This window comes from Alligator mississippiensis, chromosome 14 (genome assembly GCF_030867095.1).
Source record: "Alligator mississippiensis isolate rAllMis1 chromosome 14, rAllMis1, whole genome shotgun sequence".
Taxonomy (NCBI): domain Eukaryota; kingdom Metazoa; phylum Chordata; order Crocodylia; family Alligatoridae; genus Alligator; species Alligator mississippiensis.
The window spans coordinates 45,521,360-45,541,409 of NC_081837.1; the positions used below are offsets into that span (position 1 = coordinate 45,521,360).

Genomic DNA, 20,050 nt, shown 5'->3' on the forward strand with positions numbered 1-20,050 from the left:
GCTCTGCTAAGCACACCACGGCTGCTAATGAAAAGCTCCAGAAACGATCAGTTATCCCCCCTGGAAACTTGTTGCCGGTTTGTGATGGAGCTAAGTCCATGCTGCTTCTTGCTGAGCTGGCTGGCTGGGATTTAGGGATGCTTTTATGCCTGACCATCTAATCCTTCCTCTGACAGCTCAGACAAAACCCAGGAAGAGGGACCAGGGGTTTACTAAACCAGCGCCTGCGCCTCAGAGGAACATGGGTGGGCTCGAGGATGGCACTGAAGCTATCTGGGCTTATCAAACCTGAATATTGCTTGGATGGAGTTTGACCTCAGTTGACTGCACGAGGTGCAGGCCCGGGTTGGGAGCAGATCAGGCACGGAAACACTTCTGGGGCCCGAAAGGGCTGCTCTGAACATCTTTCACCTTCTACGACAGACGGCTCCTCAGCTAAGAAACCTGCTGGGCACAGCCCTGCTGTCAGCGACAGCTTGGACGTTCCTGCCGTCGGAGCAGGTGGATGTCCCTGAAGGGCCCTCCAGGGCACTGCGTGGGCCGGGGAAATGACTGCTCTGCCTGCTAATGCCAGCCTGCCACGCGCAGACCTGTGGAGCCACGCTCCAGGAGGCAGGTGAGGGCTGGCAGGCCTGGCAGTAACCGCGCGGGCTTCCTTCTGGCACAAGCCCCGCAGCCCATCGCTCTGGCCACGGCGCGCCCCAACCCACGAGCCTCTGGTGCCCGGCCCTGCGGCACACCTGATCCTACAGCACGCGGCTCGCTGCCGCGAGGGATGGGGCCGGGTGCTGCTTTCTGAAGAAGTTGCCGCTTAGAAAAAATACAGAAAAGGCAGGGAGGGTTTCCTTCCCGTCCCCCTCCAAAATAACAGCATTGCCTGGCATTTTGTTATCAGGCAAGCAGGGCTGCACGACCCCAGAACAGCTTCTGCAGCTCATCATGAGCCTCTTATCTCGCTTGGCTATTGTTACCCCATTTTAATCCAGTTCCCTTGTGCAAGATGTAAGAAAATCCATTTTCTAATATGGCAGTTTCCCTGGCAGCTTGTAATTGAAGAGATAAACCCAGAAGGGGCAGGAAACGCAAGTGGCCGAGGCCAGGCTCCGCTCTCGCTGCCTGTGCCTTCCCCAGGGAGCGGGCAGCAGGGAGAGCACCTTGGCCTGTCAGCTCCAAAGTACAGGCCACGGAGCGGCCAGAGCAGTGCCAGCGCCACGCGGGCAACACAAGGGACCTGCCCCGCGGGGATCCCAGGGCAGCTTGGAGCCACGGCCGGACGACGCTGCGGCTGGGACGTGGGGCGCGACACCTACCCGGATAACGGCGCAAGCCGGAGATACAGAGGAGCAGCGTTTGCAGACCGCAAGTCCTGCGCTCGGCTGCCTGTGCTATAAAGGCGCGCTCGGAGAGCCTCCGTCGGCTTGCCCGCGAGGTGCTGTGTAACAAGGGGCAGGTGGAGCGGCTTTCTCCCCGGCGGCGAGCGCCGCCTCCCGGGAGAGCTGCCTGGGTGTTTATTGCTGCCTTGGCCCCGGGGGTGCAAGGCGCAGGGCTCGTCTCCTGCACCCGCAACTTGGCACCGACGCAAACAGCGAGCAGAGGCCTCGAAGCCAGCGCGGAGCCGCGCAGAGCAGCTCCCGGCAGAGCAACGCCCTGCTCTTCCCCCACGGCGTGGCAGGGCGGCAGGCAGAGGCGACGGGGACAGCCCGCTGGCAGGCAGCTCACAGGCCGGGCAACCAGCGCCAGCCTGGGAAGCTGCGGGGCCGTGTCTGCCCTGGGCACGCTCCGAGGAGAGGGGTCACGTCTGCTCCCTCTCCGGGAAGGGCACGGCCCTGAGCCCTGCCCACGCGTGCACAGAGCTCTCCTCAGCCCCAGCCCGCCCAGCAGCCTCCGCTCGCACGCGCGAGGAGCCGGGTCATAGACCTTCACCCCACCCTACCCCACGGGGCTGCCTGCCCCGGACTGACCCTCCGCCTCGCCCCCGGGGAAGCGGCCACGCAGCAGCCAGTGGCTCCTGGCAAGGGCTGGCGGAGCCCCACGGGCTGCCCCACGCAGAAGCTTGTCCAGCAAGACCCCCAACTGGGCAGCGTGGCAGTACCCGACGTGGCAATGCACGCAAGCCTGTCCTCTGGTCCCCAGACCACAGCAAGCTCCCTGGAGGCTTATCTTCCCTCCCTGCTGGTCCTGGGACGGCCTCATCCAGGGGAGCTTGGGAATTTGCCTTGAAGCCCCTCTCCTGCCCATCTGTGCAGCCTGATAAGGCACAGGGCCTTGCACGCGTGGCAGGACCTCCGCCCTCAGCCCCAGCGCGGCCAGGGCCTGCAAAGGCAGCTTGTTAATAGAACGCTCCATTTTGTTTCATCTCGGATGGAAACTCATTAGACAAGTACGGCATAATTAGCACTCAGGTTTCACGCTCCGCGTGATGTCACACTGCCCAGGCTGGAGTTACCAGCGAGGATATTTGGGAAAGTCCGAACAGAAGAGCCAGAACGACCGCAGCCTATTCGCGGCAGGACGAGGCTCCCCAGCAAGCCGAGCCGCTGCGGCCAGGCGTCCGGTCGGCCCCACGCGGTGCTACGGCAGGCCGGCCTGGTGTCTGAGCTGCAGGGGCCCGTGCCCCGGCCGGACTTAGAAATTATTTCTAGCAGGAGAAAACCCCTTAGCAATTCATTGGGTTGAGAGGCTGCATTGGAGAAGAGAGGCCTTGGCGGAGTGGCACGAGTCCTTTCAAGTGTGCCCAGGGTGCTGTGGCAGGGCACGGCCTGGCAGAAAAAGGGCAGGAGTCAGTGCGAGTCATGCCTAAGCAGTGTGGGCGAGAAGCGTGGCTCCCCGCACCCCAGATAAACCCACCGTAAGGATGCACATGCAGCAGAGGGAAAACCTACAGGAGCGCGTGGGGTCGAGCTGGTGCCCGGCCACAGCTGCGCTCACACCAGGCCAGCCTGTCGCAGGAACGTGCGTGGTGAGCCCACGCTGCCTAGGCCAGGCACCAACCCAAGTGTGTGCCGGTGCTCACGGGCACAGCCCCAGGCTACTTGTTGCTATTTGAGGGATGCGTGGCGCTGCAATGCTGCCTCCCATTTTAATTAAGCAGCCGTGCTCGCTGGGTGGCTGCAGGCGATGGCAGGCTCCTGAGCTGGGGAGGGTAGTAGCAGCTGTCACAGCCAAGTCCGCCCGGCACCGGCGGGGCCAGGCGCGTCGTCAGGCACCGCCACGGTGCTGCTGGAAAAGGAGCGTGTCCGCCAGGGGCGCGTCACTGCTGCTGGGGAGATATTTCATTAAGTTCTCAGCAATTTTTGAGGCACCAGGTCAGAGAAAAAAAATTAGGGCCTGGGCAGAGCTGTGTCCTCCTGCAGACATGATCTCATCGTGCGTGTGGCAGGGAGCAAGGCAAAGCAACCTCTCCCTCAGCCCAGCGCCAAGCGGCACGCCCCCGTCATCCAGCATTGGCGCCAAGGGCCAGGCTGCCCCGCAGGCTCCTCAGCTCTTCCAGCTCTTCCCTTTGCCCGCGTCCCGGGGACACAGGGACAAGCCCCTCAGCCCCCCTTGCCCTTCCAGCCGCAGGTGCCACCCTTGGACCTGCACGCCCACCGAGACAGCCCTTGTGAGGCCAGCTGTCGCAGGGCCAAGCCCTGGAAGTGGACCCAAAGCAACTGCATGGAGGGCAGCGCAGAGGAGTGGGACTGGTACCTGCTTGCGTGGGAGAAGAGTTTCATAGATTGCGAGGTCCCTTCCAGCCCCTTACAAGATCATCGGGTCCAGCCCAAAGTTTGCTCCAGAGAGCTGGGCGGGAAGGTCTCCTGCAAGGTGAAGCTCATTGTGCACATCCCAACGGCTCCCCCGGCCCCCAAGGCCGGGGCTAGGATCCTCACAAGATAAATCTGGGGGGTTTCCAGGTAGGAGAGAGGCGGGAGAGGGTTTGAAGCTGCGCTCGCTCTGTTCCCCACCGAGCTCATCTCTCAGCGTGGAAAGGAGCCCGTCTCCCTGGGGGTGAGGCCGCCCCAGCTACGCGGCGCCCAGCACTGCTCGCCCCCCAGACGCGCAGGCTGGCTGGTGCCACGCGGGGTGCCAGCCCCCGCCGCAGCCGGCTGGAGGGGCGCTGCAGAGGGAGGGGAGAGCCTGCCACCGCATCACGGGCACACAAAGGACTTCAGTCACTCCGCCAAGGCCTCAATTAGATAGAAAAGACTTCTTAAAAGTTTAATTTGCCACTACACAGGGCTCCTTCGATGGGAGACCGTATTGGAATGCAAAGCACTAACTTCAAAGGCAGGGATGAATCAGAGGCTATTTTGAGAGTAATTATATAAGATTATAAAATCAAAAACATCTCATTATTGCACGCTAAGCATGGAGACAACCTGCTTGCTACAGAGAGCTCGCGGGGAGCCGGCGGCTGCGCGGCGGCACAAAGCACAGCAGGCGGGCGGCCTCCGGCTCGCTCGCCCAGCCGCCCCTCGTGCCACAGGGGGATGCAGGCCTCCACCGAGGTCGCGGATGCTGGTGCCCGAGAGCTGCCGCCTCAGGACGCGGTGCGGAGGTCCTGCAACGTCCTGCTTGTGGACCAGAGTAGCTGCACACGAATACAGCCTGGGGCGTGAGACCACGTAGCCCGCCCTGCAAGATGAGCACTGGGATCTGCCTGCACCCAGCGACCTCCCTCGCGGGCAGCGGCGGTCTCCTGGCCTGCAGAGCCCACCCACCGCTGTGCCAGCGCCTGGCCAGGGGCCTCCGTGGCTCCAGCCAGCCAAAGGCACCCAGAGATCCCATGGCTCGGCGCGTGGCCAGACAGCAGAGCCCAGGGACGCCGGCCGGATTCACTGCCCAGCGCCCCACGCCACGTGCTGCCTTCAGCGCCAGGAGCAGGGCGAGGAGCACAGGTAGACGTTTCCACGTGGCAGGGAGAGGACCCATCCCCGAAGGCAGCAAGCTGGCCGGCCTCCGCCTTTCTGCGCGTGCGGATCCACAAACACGGGCTCCCTCCCTGCTGCCAGCCCCTTGTGCTCACAGCTGCGACTCACCCCCCGTCCCGGTAGCAGATGGTGAGCAAGCGCCCCATGTCTGCTTCACCACATCCTGCTGCTTCCCATGCCCTCGGCGGCACTAAACCGACGTGCTAGCTCAGGGCAGGCTCCAAGCGAACACGTCTGAGCAGCAAAGGGGCTCGCACAGGGTGGGCTCCACACCAGCTCTGTCCCGACACACGGCAGGAACGTGCTCCAGCACCAGCAGCCAGGCCCGGACGGTGTCGAGCGGGATGCTGGTAGCTTGGGACCCACCTGTGGGGCCCGAGGCTCTGAATGCGCTCCTCGCTCACGGCCGAACAGGCCCCGGCAGGGAGCTCCAAAGAGACTGCTGGCCGCGGGGCTGCCTGCGGGCTCAGGCCCTCTTGTGGGACCATGCGGGGTGGGGGGGATTTCCAGAGCCTGGGGCGACAGACACAGTCCGTAGCACACAAGCACGGAGCATCATCCTCCCAGGACGGACTCAGAGCTATGCACGGTTCTGCAGGCCACAGCTGGGGTGGAGGGCGCCTGCTTTCAGCAAGGAAGGGCTGCAACCTCTGCATCCCAGGCAGGGCGATGAGAGCTGCAGAGGCCTGGCCCCAGCAGAGCGCATGCCTGGGGCCACCCTGAGCCCATGGCCGGCAGCACCGGGCACTGCTGCCGTGCAGCCGTTCCCGCCAGCCCAGAGCAGGCGTCACCCGCGGCGCAGGAGGAAGCAGCACGGCCTCCCCTCGGGGCTGGTCCAGAGCGCGGAGGCTGAGCAGCCACTGCCAAGGGAACCGCCAGCGCCGGACGCTGGGAGCCCCAAGCAATGGCCACCAGCAAGGCTGCAGCAAGCGCTGTTAGGAGAGCCCCAGGTGCCCGCTCGGAGGGCGATGTGCGGCACGGTGGGGCCGAGCGATGATGTGGTAGCCACAAACACCGCTCGTCCGCCACGTGGCCTCAGGGCCCTCGGCTCCTTACCTGGTACTTTGCGGAGCAGCGTTCAGCCCAGCGAAGGGAGCGCTGCCTGGAGAGGCACTGGGCGCTCTGGCCGAGCTCCTTTGCCGAAACACCCCATCACGTTGCGCTGGCGAGGGCGCTGGGACAACCGCATGGCTGCACCTGCCCGCCCGCGAGTGCGAGGGGCTGTCCGGGGCACCCGCCTTGGCCGCTGCGCCGCGCCTCTCCGCACAGACCCTGCTGCAGCCGGGCCGCTGCGGTGCCCCGTGGAGCAGCAAGTGCCTGGCACTGGGGGGCTCTCACCCCAACCATACAGAGCCCACTGCCGCGCCTGCTCGCCACCGACATGGGTTCGCACGTAACGGGCTCGGTTTGTTGTGTGATGGTGTGCAAGGGTCTGACAACGCGACAGGAACCTGTGCAGCAAAGCCCATGGGTGAGGTGCCAGCAGCTCGGCTTGTGCCTGCCCATCCGAAACATGATTAGGACAAAACCCAGGGTGTCCGGTGGCACCGGAGCAGTCACGGCACAGACATCGCAGCTTCCCGGTGCCTCCACAGCTGTAAATCATCTCATTTTCCACATGTTTGCAACGGGTGCAAGAAATAAACCCAGCACTGGCACAGTGTTTGGGCCACACTGCAAGTGCCCTCGGACGCCCCTTCCCTGGGCCCGACAGTGGCGAGCTCCCGCCCAGCGCTGCTGCTTTGGGGACGTTCACGTAGCTTGCTGCGGCTCCTCTGGGCTGCGGCAGAGCCAGCGCCTTCCACACAAGGGGGGAAACCAGGCCCAAGCGCCAAACCCGCCTCGTCCTGGACCCTCTCACAGCGGGACCGTCCCTGCACCGGGCACAGCGGGGCGGCACGGGCGGTTCTGCTGCAGCCCGACCTGCCCCTTCGCGGGCGGCCTTGCCCTGCGCGGTCAACGTCCCTCTGCTCTGGTGCCCACCCCAGTCACCTCTTCACAGCCGCGAGACAGACATTTCAGCTCCAATTACAAAGCTCCCGTGGGGCAGGGCGGTGCGGCTTGGCTCCCTCCGCAAGGGAGGCGGAGAGCTGGCCTCCCAGCTGGGCAAAGGGCAGCGAGCGACTGCCCCAGGGACTGCTTCGTCCCGTGTCAGACTGGGCCAAAGGGCCCGCGCTACCGGTGGGACAGAAACCACAGCTTCTCCTTCAGGCCTACGGCACAGAGCCGGGCTGAGAGGGCCAGGGCTGCCCCCAGCAAGGGGGCACGAGCATGGCGGGGGGACAGGCTGCCGGGTTCCCACCCTGCGCAAGGGGCTGGGGGCACTCGGGGACAGCAGTGTGCCCAGCCGTGCCCCACGGGCCGCCCGTGGCAGCCCGCAGACCCCAGGGCCAGGGCAGGCACCCGCTGCAGGACCAAGCGCCGCGAGGCAGTCGCTCCTCAAGTGCGGGAAGCACACGCATCCCTGCAACTTAGGCGGGTTTATGTCTTAATCAGCCGCTCCCCAGGGTGTTATAAATGAGGTGGTAACAGTTGTCGATGCTTTACGCCTAACAGATGACAATCTAATAAGCTATTATAAGCCCTGCTGAGTATAATTACGGTACGTGGCAGCGCGCTAACCCCATGACATCTTATCCAAACGCGCTGTAGCAACATCTGCAAATGAGTCAGTGATGCCGACTCCGCGCTGGGGCCAGCAGCTGCCCAGGAATCTCTCGCTCCTCGCTGCCCTCCCGCCAAACACCCCTGCTCCAGCTGCGGGCAGGAGCCCTGCTGGCACACGAGCCTCTGCGATAGGCGCTGAGATGCCTAGGGCAGCTCCTGCCCCAGCCCGTGCCCTGGCCCAGGGCCTACGGCGCCTGCGGGCAGGCTGAACTGACCACCACGCTCTGCCCTCTCTCGAGCACCAGTGCTGGGGGTGGACACGGGGGGAGATCCGGCCCAGCCTGACGGTGCTGGCAGCCGGCCCCCAGGCAGGCTGCAGAGCTGCTGCGGAGGAGGAGGAGGAGACCCTCCAGCCCACACCGGAGGGGACCAGCCCCTCCATGGAGCCGCTACGGAAACAGTGCCCTTTGGCTCCAGAGGCAGCCAGAGGAGTCTCTGCTCCTGCGTTAGATGCTGCTGCCGCTGCCGCCTCCATTAGCTGCTAACAAAGGGAGAGCTCCAGCGCCAAGATGTGCTGCACAGCAGCCACCGGCCGCAGCTCCACAGTCCAACGCAGAGCGTTGCGGGGCCGCTGCGCCCCCTCCCCTGAGCGAACGGCCCGTGCTGCTCTGTGCACGCACCAGAAACAATCATATTAGCACCAGCATGTTACGGAGGGACCAGGGGCTGGACCAAGGGCAGCCAGCGCTGGGCGGGTGCCCACCGCTGTCAGGCCCAGGGAAGGGAGCATCCGAGGGCGTCCGCCGCACAGCCCTAACACTGTGTTTCCATGCTGGGTTTATTTCCTTGCACCAGTTGCAAACACGTGGAAAATGAGATGATTTACAGCCCCAGAGGCACCGGGAGGCTGCAACATCTGTGCGGCGACTGCCCCCGTGCAACCAGACACCCTGGGTTTTGTGTCCTAATTATGTTTTGGGTGGGCAGGCACGAGCCAGGCTGCTGGCGCCTTGCCCGCGGGCTTTGCTGCACAGGTTCCCATCATGTCAGACACTCGCACCATCGCATAACAAACCGAGCTGTGGCTCGGGGTGGCCATTAGCATCCCGCAGCTTCGCTCCGTGAAATGCTCCCCAGAGAGCAACGCCCTCTCCTCCAGCCCAGGACACATTGCATTCACAGCAGCTCCAAGTCTCCCCCCTCCACGGCCCCTCCAGGATGCCATTTTGCAACGTGTGAGTATACTGAAGTCACTGTCTGGTACAGGGAGCATTCCTGCCTGCCCTCAGATAGCACTGGCCAGCATTAACCCGTCCCGATAGCAACTGCATCCCAGGGCAAGGAGGCAGGCCTTGGGCCTGGGAAAGGGAAGTCAGACAAACCAACTTGTCCCCTGATCGTGCCTCTGGGGAGGAGGAACCGGACAAATACCGAGCTGGACCGTACGAGCCGCTCTCTCAGGCTGAGGAAACCCGGGTGGCTGGAAGAGAGCGCCCGAGACTGCACCGAGACCGGAGAAGAGTGAGACAGCGCGGAGGGGCAAGGCACGAGTGAGGGGCAAGCAATGAAGTTAAACGGAGAAGGGTGTCAGCCACCGAGAGCCATGTCTGGCTCGGTCCCTGTTCCTGCAGCCCCGAGGCACACGCGTGCACACGTGTGGAGCCCGTGCACACCCTCGTGCGGATGGAATGCGGGCAAGGGCTGCACACGCCACGCGGCCGCTAGCGTAGCAGAGCCAGCGCTGGCCAGCAGCAAGCATCGGCAAGCCGTAAACCACCAGCTCTCCTGCTCCCTGCTGCACAACAATGGAGAAGGCAGGCAGAGGCTTTGCTCCGACTGGAACTAGCTGAAAAGCACATGCTTGGTCTCCACAGCATCTAGGTGACCGCGGGAAGCAGAGCCAGCCGCGGCCCCCGGGGCTACGGGAGGAAGACGGGGAGGGAAAAACAAGGCAGGGAAGCAACTTTGGGAGCGTGGACTTACCCAGCAGGCTTCTGCTCCTCTGCCGGGTGGCTGGCACCTTCCTCGGCCCGCTCGCACGCAGCGAGAGCCGGCAGCAATCTGCCTGGCTGTTTCTATGGAGTTGGAGCTGCCGAGCCCTGGCTGCGCGCGAGCCTCCTGCAGCTGCACTGGAACGGGCTCCCAGTCCACAACAAAGTCTAGAGATCTGGTCCGCCTGCCTGCACTGCCTCAGGAGTAATTCAGCCGCCAGCAATTAGCCAGCCCCAGCCCCAGCCCCAGCCCCACATCTGTGCAGAGATGCTTGTGGCACACCCACAAGGCTCTGTGTGTGCCTGTCATTTGCAGAGACAAACATCCTCTGGGTAGCAAGGGCTGTGCATGCAGAGGGGCACACGCGTCGGTGCCGAAATGCACCCGTGCACGGGTGTCCGCACAGGTTACAGACCCTGGAGCGCTCTGCCTAGGGGTCTAAGCATCAGCTTCACACACCCTTGCCAGATACAACCTGTAGACGTACCGCCCGCGCCACGGCAGAATCTGACCCCAGGATGCGCCGCAGCGAGGGCAGGCATCCGCTACAGGAGCTAGAGGACTGGCCCCCAGCTGGCAGCACTGGTAGGCTCTACCTTGTGTGGAGTCGCCCCTCGAGGGCGCCCATTCCCAGTGTGTCACGCAGCACGAGGGGCACCTGCTCCTATACAGCGAGGTGGACCCCGAGTCAGTCATTCCCGTGTCACCGTCTTGGCTCAACATGCTGTTCAGGGAGGGCTCAGAGGAAACCACTACATCCAGTGCGCTGCATCTGGTGCATTTAGCATACGACATCCAGCGCACTGGATCTAGCGCGCTACAGCCGACACACTACATCCGGCGAGCTACACTGACCCTAGCGGGCTGCAGCCAGTGCACTAATTCAGCGCGCACACCTGCATGTCGCAGCCCCTGCTTGGAGCTCTGCTGTGTCCACCAGGGTTACGGGGACACTGGGGCTGCTCTCCCTCTGCACATAGTTGCTCAGAAATTATTTTTCCTGTTTTAATGGTTCCCACCAAAACAGAGCCAAAGCGATTTCTGTCCCCATCCAGGTGCCAGGGTGCCAGGGGCCAGGCTGCACCCACACTCCCCCAGGCTGGGCCGCAGCCGGTGGGGACACGCACACGCTTGCACTCCCAACATGCTTCTAGCTGGGTGTCATGACTTGTTAGGGTGCTCAGTGCCCGGTCGCTGCCCAAGCGCCTGCCAGGACCTCCCTGGGAGTGCTTGCTGGCTGCAGGCAAGCTTGTGCTGACGTCCTGGCAGGCTCAGGCTCCCTGCGCTGGGAACGGGGAAGGCTGTCCCAAGGCTGCACCTCGTCTGGGCATTTCCTCACCCCGCCCCTACGGAGCTGGCTGGCAGCCTCCCTCCAGCTCACGGCCCTGCCACAGGGAACACCCCAGGGCCTTGGAAGCGGCTTCCACAGGGCATTAGCAATGAGTCATTAGTGTGACTCAGTCCAAAGCCAAGTGATCCTAATTCTGCAGGAGAGCCGGTTCCCTTCAGACTGCAAAGGCCATTCATTTCCTGAGGGCCCTGGGGTCTGGTTTTCATACTTCAGAAAGACAACCAGCTGTGGACCTGGCAGCCAGGACTAAATGTGAGAGCCAGAGTCCAGCCTGGCCACGGGAGGCCAAGTGGGTCAGCCTGGAAGAGGCCTCTGCAGCCCTGGCTCCTGGGGCGAATGCACTGACCTGGCAGCTCCCTCCTCCGTCCTGCGCTCTGCACTGATCCTGGCCCCGTTACTGCAGAAAGATGCAGCCCCTGAGCACGGCGGGGTCCTGCCTGCTGCTTGTTTTTGATTGCTGCAGAGACGTTACACAAAGAGAAGATGTAGATGTTGCCTGGATGCAGGGACCTAGAGGGGTTTGAGTGCGAGAGGGTTCCCGTGGGGTCGTGGTGCCGAGGGCACCGGCTGCAGCGAGCAAGAAGCTCCAGAGATGGATGCAGTCCCCGGCCTGCATCTCCCGGCTGACTCAGTCCCTGCGGGGCAGAGCCTGCCGGGTGCTGGGCAAGCCCTGGGACACGTAAGGTTGGCACCTCTCAGGATCAGACCCTGCACTTGTTCAACGCAGCTGCTACAGCATCGTGTGACGCGCCCAGATTGCACAGCCAGCTGCAGTCACATAATGGGAAATCAATAGACAGTTCTTGTCCGCTCCGCGTGCACCTGTCCATCCAGGCCACAGCCTGCCTGCAGCAGGGGCGCACAGACCACCGCAGCCTGCACGGGCGCCCTGCTCTGACCGCGGTGCGCACTGCCAGTGTGCCCACACTGGAGCCCCGGGAGGGCCCGGCCTCTGCCCTCTTGCAGGTCCTGACTGGCACTGCCAGCCAGCCGTCGGGACAATCAGCATTTCGCAGGGTGGCTACACGACCTGCTGCAGCGAGTGCACCGACGCATGGCACTGGTGGTGGGCAACAGAGCTGCTCTCTGGACTGTGACAGACGCACGACTAACGCAGGACTGGTTCCTGCCGCTCCTTCGGGGCAGCCACCCCTGGGGAGAAGCCAGGTTTGCTGCGTAGCAGTGCACAGCCTCACCGCACAGCGGCGTGGGACTGGCAGGCAAAACATGCCCAGATGGAGCAGCCGGGGACCAGAGACCAGCAAGGCGAAAACACACGCACTGCCAGCTGCACAGGGATCGGGCCTCTGCTCCTGGCATTGCCCCGGGCCAGGCTTCAGGTAAGCAGCTCACCTGCCTGCACCTGCCTCCCTGCCCTGCCAGCACCAGCCGCCTCCCCGACCAAACCCCTCAGTTGTCCTGGGCAGAGCCTGGGCCAGCAGCAGCCTGCCCCCTCCACAACACTGCCCAGACGCCGAGACAAGGCCACAGGCGCACAGCCTCCTTCCCTGCCAGGGGGAGCGGTGCATACCCCTAACGGCGCGGGAGGGGACGGGACGGGACCGAAGAGCCTCTGCTGCGATGCCTGGGAGCCCCGCTCACACCCAGCCCCAGGCTCCGTCACAACAGATCGCTGCGCGCGACCCCCACGCGCTGCCAGCTCCTCCGCGCCGCACGCTGCGCGCCAGTGCTGTACCCACGCTGCCTGGCCGTCGGCAGGGCCAGGACAAGGGGGCAGCTTCTGTCTAACGGCAGCTTTCCCCAGCAAACGCTGCTCTCTGATGGCTCCTGACACGAGTCCCAAATCCCCCTCCCGACAGAGCCAGAGACACGCAGAGGTGTGCAGAAGCACCCAGGAGTCTGGCCGGGGAAGCATTTGTTTCCCGTCTGTCCACAAGAGATACCGACCGTGTTCAAGCACTTAGTAATCTGTGTAACATCTACCCCAGATCAAGCCCAGGGGAGGAAAGGCTCAACAGACCTGGGGGGAGAGCGGGTCGCCGTTAGCTCTGTGACAACAGGGAGCCCCTCCGAAGTCCTGTGGCAGCTGCTGCCTCCACACTCCCACGAACGCACGAGGCTGCGCCTGGGGCTTGGTCCGACTCGCAGTTCACCTAGGGCTGCCCGCCTGGGCCCCGCGGCGCTGTGCTGGGGAGATGGCGTCCAGGGTGTCCAGACGGGCGCGAGCGCGCAGGGCATGGCCCCAGCACCGTGTCCCCAGAGGCCCGTCTCCTCTCCTGGGGCCAGCACCAGGCAGCGCAGAGGGGCTTGATGAACACACCTGCCTGCTCCTGCTCCTGCTCCTGGGAGTGGTGTGCCCCCAGCTCGCAGCAGCTCCTGGCCGGCTTAGTCCTTCAGCCATGAAGCGCAATATCCCTTCTAAGCTTTTCATCCTCTCTAAAGTAACTCGGGATTGTCTCACTATCCCTCTAAACGCCTTATCTGCGGTAATCGGCCCGCGCCCGGGCTGGCCACGTCCTGCAGCCGGGAGCTCCGCGGACGCGTCTCAGCACCCGGCCCGGCCCGGCCCGGCCCGGCCCAGGGCAGCTCGCGGGCGGCTGCAGCAGCGCGGCACCGGCCGCAGCTTGCCGGCCGGCCCTCGGGGGCTGCGCGCCCGGCCCGGCGCAGCACGGCCAGCACCCGCCTCCCGCGTGGCAGTGCCGGTGCCGGTGCCGGTGCCGGTGCCGGCGGCGGGCAGGGCAGGGCAGGGCAGGGCGAGGCGGGGGCCGCGCAGTCTCGCGCCCCGGAGCCGGCTGGGGCGGCGGGCGGCGGGCGGCCGTACCTGGCTGCGCGAGGCTGAGGCTCCGGTCGGCGGGCAGGCGCAGCACGTCGCGGCACGTGTCCCCGTCGAGGCCGGGCAGGCTCCGCGCGCGGCACAGCTCGGCCAGGAGCCGCAGCGCCCGCGGGCACCGCCCGTCCGCGCCCGCCGCGCTCATCGCCCGCGCCGCATCCCGCCGCCCGCCCGCGATCCGGCCCTATGTAGAGCCGGGACCGCCCGCCCCGCCCCGCCCCTCCCCGCCCCGCGCCCCCGGGGCCCAGGGGCGGTCACACGGGCGGGCACGCAGCTGCCCCGCTCCTGCCCGCCGGCCTGGGAAGGCGCCGGCTCCGGCTCCGGCTGCGGGCGGCGCGGGGGTGCGGGCGCGGGGCTGCCCCGGGCCTCGCTGAGCGCGGCGCCTCCCCAAAGCCCGGCCTCCATGACAGCAGGGCGGCATCCCCGACCCCGGCGGCCTGCCCGGGGACCTGACACGTGCGCGCCCCCGCGCCCGCCCCGCCGGAGGCTGCCAGGGCCGGGCAGCGGCACGAGCAGGGCCCGGGCCCTGGACTGCTGCCCGGCGGCCGGGGCCCGCCGCTGCCTGCCCGCCGCAGGAAGGAGCAGCCCGGTGCCCGCAGGCCGGCGCTGCCCGAGCCGTGCGCGGGTCTCCCCCACGCGGTTCCGTGCCACACGAGCCGTGCTCGGGGCAGGCGGCGGAGCGCCCAGGCTGGCAGCGGACGGCCGCCGCCCCGGCGCGCTCCCCCCGCGGGCACACGCTGCCGGGGAGCCTGGCACAGCACCTGGCTGCAGGCTCTCGGCCGGCCCTGGCCCTGGGGCGGGGAGGGGCCGGAGCTGCCCTCGCCCTCCTGGCACCCTGGACGCTTGGCCCCGGTGTCTGGCCCCAGGAGCAGCGCCGGGCCCGGAAGACAGTCCGAGCACCCGGCGCAGCTCAGGAAACAGAAACAGGCAGAGCTCGTGCCAGCGGAGATCAGTGGCGACATTTAGTGTCTGGAAATGGGAAAGTTGCTCTAATTTCATCAGCGCTGACATCCAGTCGTCAGCGTCAAACCTAGAGTCACCCGGGTTAATTATTGACCTTCATTTCCAGAGCAGAGCCCGGCAGGCCAGCAGGAGCAGGCCACTGGGCTATTACAGCGCTTACTTGCAAGAAATCGTTGCTTCAGCTGCAGAGATGGACTGATTTGGCTCCAGTGGCTCTTTAATTAACAGCATGTGTGATGTGACATAACAGGGAGGGGAACAGCCTGCCGGGAGCTTGGGGACAGCGGGGACACCAAACACTCATGGGATGGGGCCAAAGCATGGCTAAAACGCCCCGCGCTGCGGCTGCACAGAGACCGCCGGGGCCCAGGAACAGCAGCGCACAAGCCACCCCGAGCCGTGGGCTCACGGGCATCGCGACGCCTCTAGCAGCCCGGGCCCAGCCTAACACGTTGAAGAGATCTGGTGCCAGGTTCCCGAGCTTAAGGAACCAGCCGGGGCAACGTGTCCGTGGCTTTCACGTGTGATCCAGCTGGTTCCCTCCGCAGCTTGTGACCGCACGTGTCCCTGTCACAGCAGAGCTCTTCAGGCAGCCCCGCGTTTGCTTGGCTTCAGAGTCGGTGCCGTTGGAGGCCCAGTGCCTGAAGCCAAGCAGCCTGCAGAGGGGAGAGCTGTATTTGTTCAGGCCAGCTGGGCCGAGAGGGCTAGTGCCTCCATGCTTTCAATTAATAGGATCATTGGACACAGCTCCAAAGGATCCAGGCTGCTTCGGGAGCAAGGCTGCTCTGATCCTGGCCCTTGGGCAGCACTGCTCTGCCATCTGCGCCAGGCCCCTCGGACACCGCCTTTGTGCGCCGGTGGGCCAAGGCCGCGCCGTCTGCCACGGGCCGTCGGTGCACGGCGGGGACAGGCCTTGGGCAGGGGGTGGAAGGAGGCCCGAGCCTGCCCCAGCTCTGCCCAGCCCAGCCTGCGGGCACAGCCCGGCTGTGGCAAGGTGCCCAGAGCCCAGCCTGGCCGTGGCTCCGTCACCAGGGCCCGGGGCACGCAGGGCTGGGGCTCGCAGGCCATGGGCACCGTGGGCAGGCGGGCAGCAGCCGGGGACAGCCCTGGCCACTCCCCGCGCCGGGCTCCACCAGGCTCCGCGCTGCAGGACCCAGCCCGGGGGCCGAGCTCCCTCCTCGCCGGCCAGGGCAGGGCAGCTGGGCCCGGCCAGGTCCGCGCAGCCCAGGGGCAGCGGGCGAAGCACGGGGCGGGCTGTGCAGAGCCCCTGCATGCAGACGGGCCCGTAGCCGGAGCCACCCGCACCACCTGGCAGCTCCGCCCCGGCTCGGCCGCAGTCCTGCCTGGGCGGGCCGAGCAGAGGCTGTTGCTGGTCCTGAAGCCAGGCTTGGCCGGAGCAGCGCCGGGCTAACGACCTGCTGATGCACTCTGCCGAGAGCAGGCCGGGCGCTGTCAGCCAGCCCTGGATGAGGAACCGCTCCCTAATTCAATGCCCGTGTGTTCAGAGTTAAATACAAAGGAGGCTTCCTGGCAGGGAGGCACCCGGGACCGCCCTGGCGCTTTGCACAAGCACCCAGGGCCTGCAGCGCAGGGTGCCTCGCTCCAGGGACGCCTCCACGCAGCACCCACCGCCGGCCTCGCGCTTATGGGGAGCAGGGGTGCAGAGAGATCAAGGCACTTGGGCGGAGGGAAGCACTGGCAGAGCCAAGCTCAGCTCCCGCCAGCCCCTGCCTCCAGCCTCCCACTCCCGCGGCCTGGAGCGGGGAGAGGTGAGAAGGGGCGGGGGGCCCAGGGCCAGTCATTGTCTCTGGCTCAGCACACGGTGTGAGTTAATGGACCCGCGCCCGAGAGAAGGCAACGCTTCGCAGCTCCTGGGGGCCGCAGATCCCAGCACAGGCCCCATCCAGGCTCTTGACCTGTGCCTTTGGTGCCATCTCCACGATACGGCTCCAACAAGCCTCACTGTAAAAGTGCCTCTGAGCGCAGGCCGGGGTGGAAGTGCTGGGTAGGAGCAGGGCCAAGAGACTCCGCAGGTCTTTTATAGCCCCCGGGGGAAAAGCTGGCAAGAAAACCCGTCACGTCACCCTGGAGCGCGCCTAGTTCTTGCTGCAGGACAGGTGGGTACGGGCGTCTGCGCGGCAAGAGCCACGCAGGCAGAGCTGTGCCTGCACCCAGGACGCCGGGGGGGCGGGGGCTGCTGGGGTTTCTTCTCAATGAAGCAGCACACCTCACATCTGCTGAGATTCCCGTTACGTGGCTCCGCTCATCTGCAAGCACGCTGCCACGCGAAGCAGCGCCTACCCAGACGGGATGAGTACAGCCCCCCGCTTGGCGCCGGTGTCAGTAGTTAGGGCACTGCTGCTCCCCGCCGTTTATTTTACAAGAAGCATTGTTAATTAGGTGTGAGCAGCTGTTGATTCACTCCCTGTGTCTGTTATGCTACGGCGCAGCTGCGACTGGTGCCTGAATGGCTCTGGTGCTCCCGGGTAATAAATCACCAGCGCCGTTGTCACCGCACAGAAGGGCCTCACGCCCATGTCCTGCTTCCCCCCTTGCACGTCAGCTGCCCCTTCAGCTCCCTGGGCTGCACGGGCTCCGGCACGGAGGCTCGGCAATGGCTCAGCCCAAGCCCAGCCGCGTGGCAGCTTCAGAGCACCTGCCGCCAAAGGGAGACACTGTCCAAGCGTGCAGACGGCGCGCTTCACCAAGGAGTGAGTGCACGTGTCCGTGCCCTGCGACGGGGGCTGGGCCCAGCCTGGTCAAGGAGCCCGCAGCTCTCCACTGCCGCACGGCCAGCTGTCGGGCCAGTGCCCGCCAGCCTCCCCTCGGGCTCTGCGCTGGGCACCCCAGCCACAGGCCCTGCACAGCCCGGGAGGAGTTGGCAGAAGCCCCCCTGCCACAGCACGATACCCGCCGCGGGAGCCACTGATGCCTCACGCTGCCAGTGCCGACCGCAGCCCCCTGCATGCCCTGGGCTCTCCAGAGCAGCAACTGCGCACACTCCCCTATGCGCCCCAGCGAGCCCCTTGGTCCTCCCCTGGGGCTTCCTGACAGACACCAGCCATGCCCAGCAGCTTCATCAGGAGCCCACAGGCCAGGCGGGGGCACGAGGAGCAGCGACAAAGCCTGGCCATAGCAGCCCTGAGGCCAACACGCCCACCCCAGGCACCCGCCTGCGGGGTGCAGCGAGTCGCACGGCACTTGGCGCAGGGCCGTGGCCAGGGCAAGGCTCTCACTGCGAGGGGCGGTGACAGGGGCAGGGGCAGGGGCAGGAGAGGGGGTGCATTGCACCTGCTACCAGCAAAGCCTCTCGTGGCACTCGGCCATGGCCTGAGCAGGGCCGCTAGCACGGACACAGCAGCACGCCCTGCTTGCTGGCCGCCTCCGCTGCGCTGGCCCCGGCTGGTCACCGCCTCGTGCTGATGGTAGGTCACAGACGTCTCCTAACAGGAGGCCTCCAGAAAACCCTCTCTGGCAGGAGAAACACCACGAATCTGGGTCCATGAAGGCAGTTTTCCTTAAGCGCTTCCGGGGATAACTGCTCTTCTGGCGTGGTTTAGTACCCGCGGAGGTGTAGGGGTTAAAGCCCAGTTTATGGAAACGGGAGACTCCTCCCTCGCTTGCTTCTGTGGCCGTAGGGCTGAGGGCAGGCAAACCTTGGGGGCATCCGAACCCCCAGCCTCTGGGCTGGGGCCGGCACGTAGGACGCCCGCCAAAAGACATTGGAAATAGCTGAAGCCCCAGGTGGGGCGGAGGACATTTGCCGCTTGCAGGGCCACCTCTGGTTCTGGACTGACTCTCGGGTTTGGACTCGACTGGGCTTGGGACATGAAAAAATTCTTTAAAAAAACAGTCTTTTCAGGTGGCGCCGGCACTTCTCTGTGCTCCGACTTCACAGCCCAGCTCAGGCCGGGAGCGAGAAGCACTTTCTGCCGTGTGTCTGCTACCAAGGGCCTTCAGCTCGCGCTGCGGGGCGGCTCCCGCTCCTCCGCCTGCCCGTGGGCACAGCCCGGGCAGCAGCAGCGGGCGCCGCGCCGCGGGAGCCTGGAATTGCAAAGAGCAAGGACCCACGGCCAAAAGGGGTGGCCTGGACATGGGGCCCTGCAGCCACGGCCCGGCGACCCGACCACCTGCCTGAAGGGCCGATGCCTCTTCAAGCGGGGAGAGCTTGAGGCCGTTCCCAGGTCGCGGCCGCTGACCCCAGCTGCAGGCCCCGAGTGCAGCGAGGCACGGGCTGAGCTGTGGAGGCCAGCACTGTGCCGCGGCCCTCGAGAAGCCGCCGGGGCGCCTCTCCCTGCCCAGCGCGGGGCTGCGCCGGGGCTCCCGGGGCGTCCCCTGCTCCCGCCACTGCTCAAAAGCTTCCCACACGTTCACCCGGTCGCGAGCACCGGCTTGCTCATGGCAGACCGACGAGCCCCTCCCGATCGCTCCCTGGCTGCTTGGGAGGAGCTCCCATGCGCCGGCCCCCCGGCCCCAATGCTGGCAGGACACCCATGAGGACTTGGCTGAGCCCAGTGGCCACGATGCTGAGCACCCTTCTCTGCTCCCTGGAGCACCCCTCTTGCCCCAGAGCCCCCGGGCAGGGACCACCGCTCTGTCCGATGCCTGCAGCACATCGTGCCAGGTGTCCTCACCCACGGCCAGGCCAGCCGAGGTGCCACACTAATGCCACCGTGGGGCCGGCCGCACCGGGATCGCAGGTCAGCAAAGCAACACGGGCGCCGCACAGGCTGCCACGAGGACGCTCCCTTCCCTGGAGCCTCCTGTCCGGCGACCACTCCTGCCCCGGGGGAGGCCTTCTCCCCGCACAGCCCAAGCCTTGCACTGCCTGTGGGAGCCTGGGCCGACGCTGCCCAGAGCTGGGAGCGGTTACAGCTTCCCTGCCCCGTGCTGGCAGCTCGGAGCAGGGCCAGGCCAGGCTTCACCCCACGTGCCTGCTGCCTCCTGGCACGTCCAGACCGTGCTCACAGGCTGGCTGCCCCGCCGGGGCGGCCCCCCACCTCCACGTGCAAGGGTCTGTGCCAGGGAGGAGGTTGGGATTTAGCTTTGCAGCAAACCCGTCCCTGCCCGCACTGCAGCGGCTCTGCCTCCTGGGGCTGCGGGGCAGGGGCTCAAGGGCACAGCACGATGGCACGCGAGACCAGGGCTCACAGGAGGCTCCTCTTCCTCACGCAGCACCCCTGTGCTGCGCCTGAACCCCAACACTGCCAGGACAGAGGCACGAGCCCCCACAGCGCACCGGCACTGGCTGCAGGGCTGCTCCCCCGAGGGGCAATGCTGCGTGCCCCAGCGGGAGCCTGGCAGACCCGACAGCTTGCTCCAGTCCGCCTGCGGGAGACGAGCAGGCTCAGCCTGTGCCCGGCAGCCCCAGCACGCTCCCTCCAGGGCAAGGGGGTGAGGAAAGCAGTGCCCAAGCCCTGCAGGCAGTGGCCTCTT

General features: G+C 65.8%; 1 protein-coding gene across 3 annotated transcripts in view; it reads right to left on the reverse strand.

Moving 5' to 3' along the window:
* SYT6 (synaptotagmin 6) overlaps positions 1-13,796 on the reverse strand; it is a 44,109-nt gene extending 30,313 nt beyond the window's left edge. For all 3 annotated transcript variants that reach the window (XM_059717717.1, XM_059717719.1, XM_059717718.1), the window contains exon 1: positions 13,643-13,796. In XM_059717717.1, coding sequence (XP_059573700.1) covers positions 13,643-13,796 — 154 coding nt within the window. The remainder of the gene's footprint in view (positions 1-13,642) is intronic.
* Positions 13,797-20,050: the final 6,254 nt, after the last annotated feature.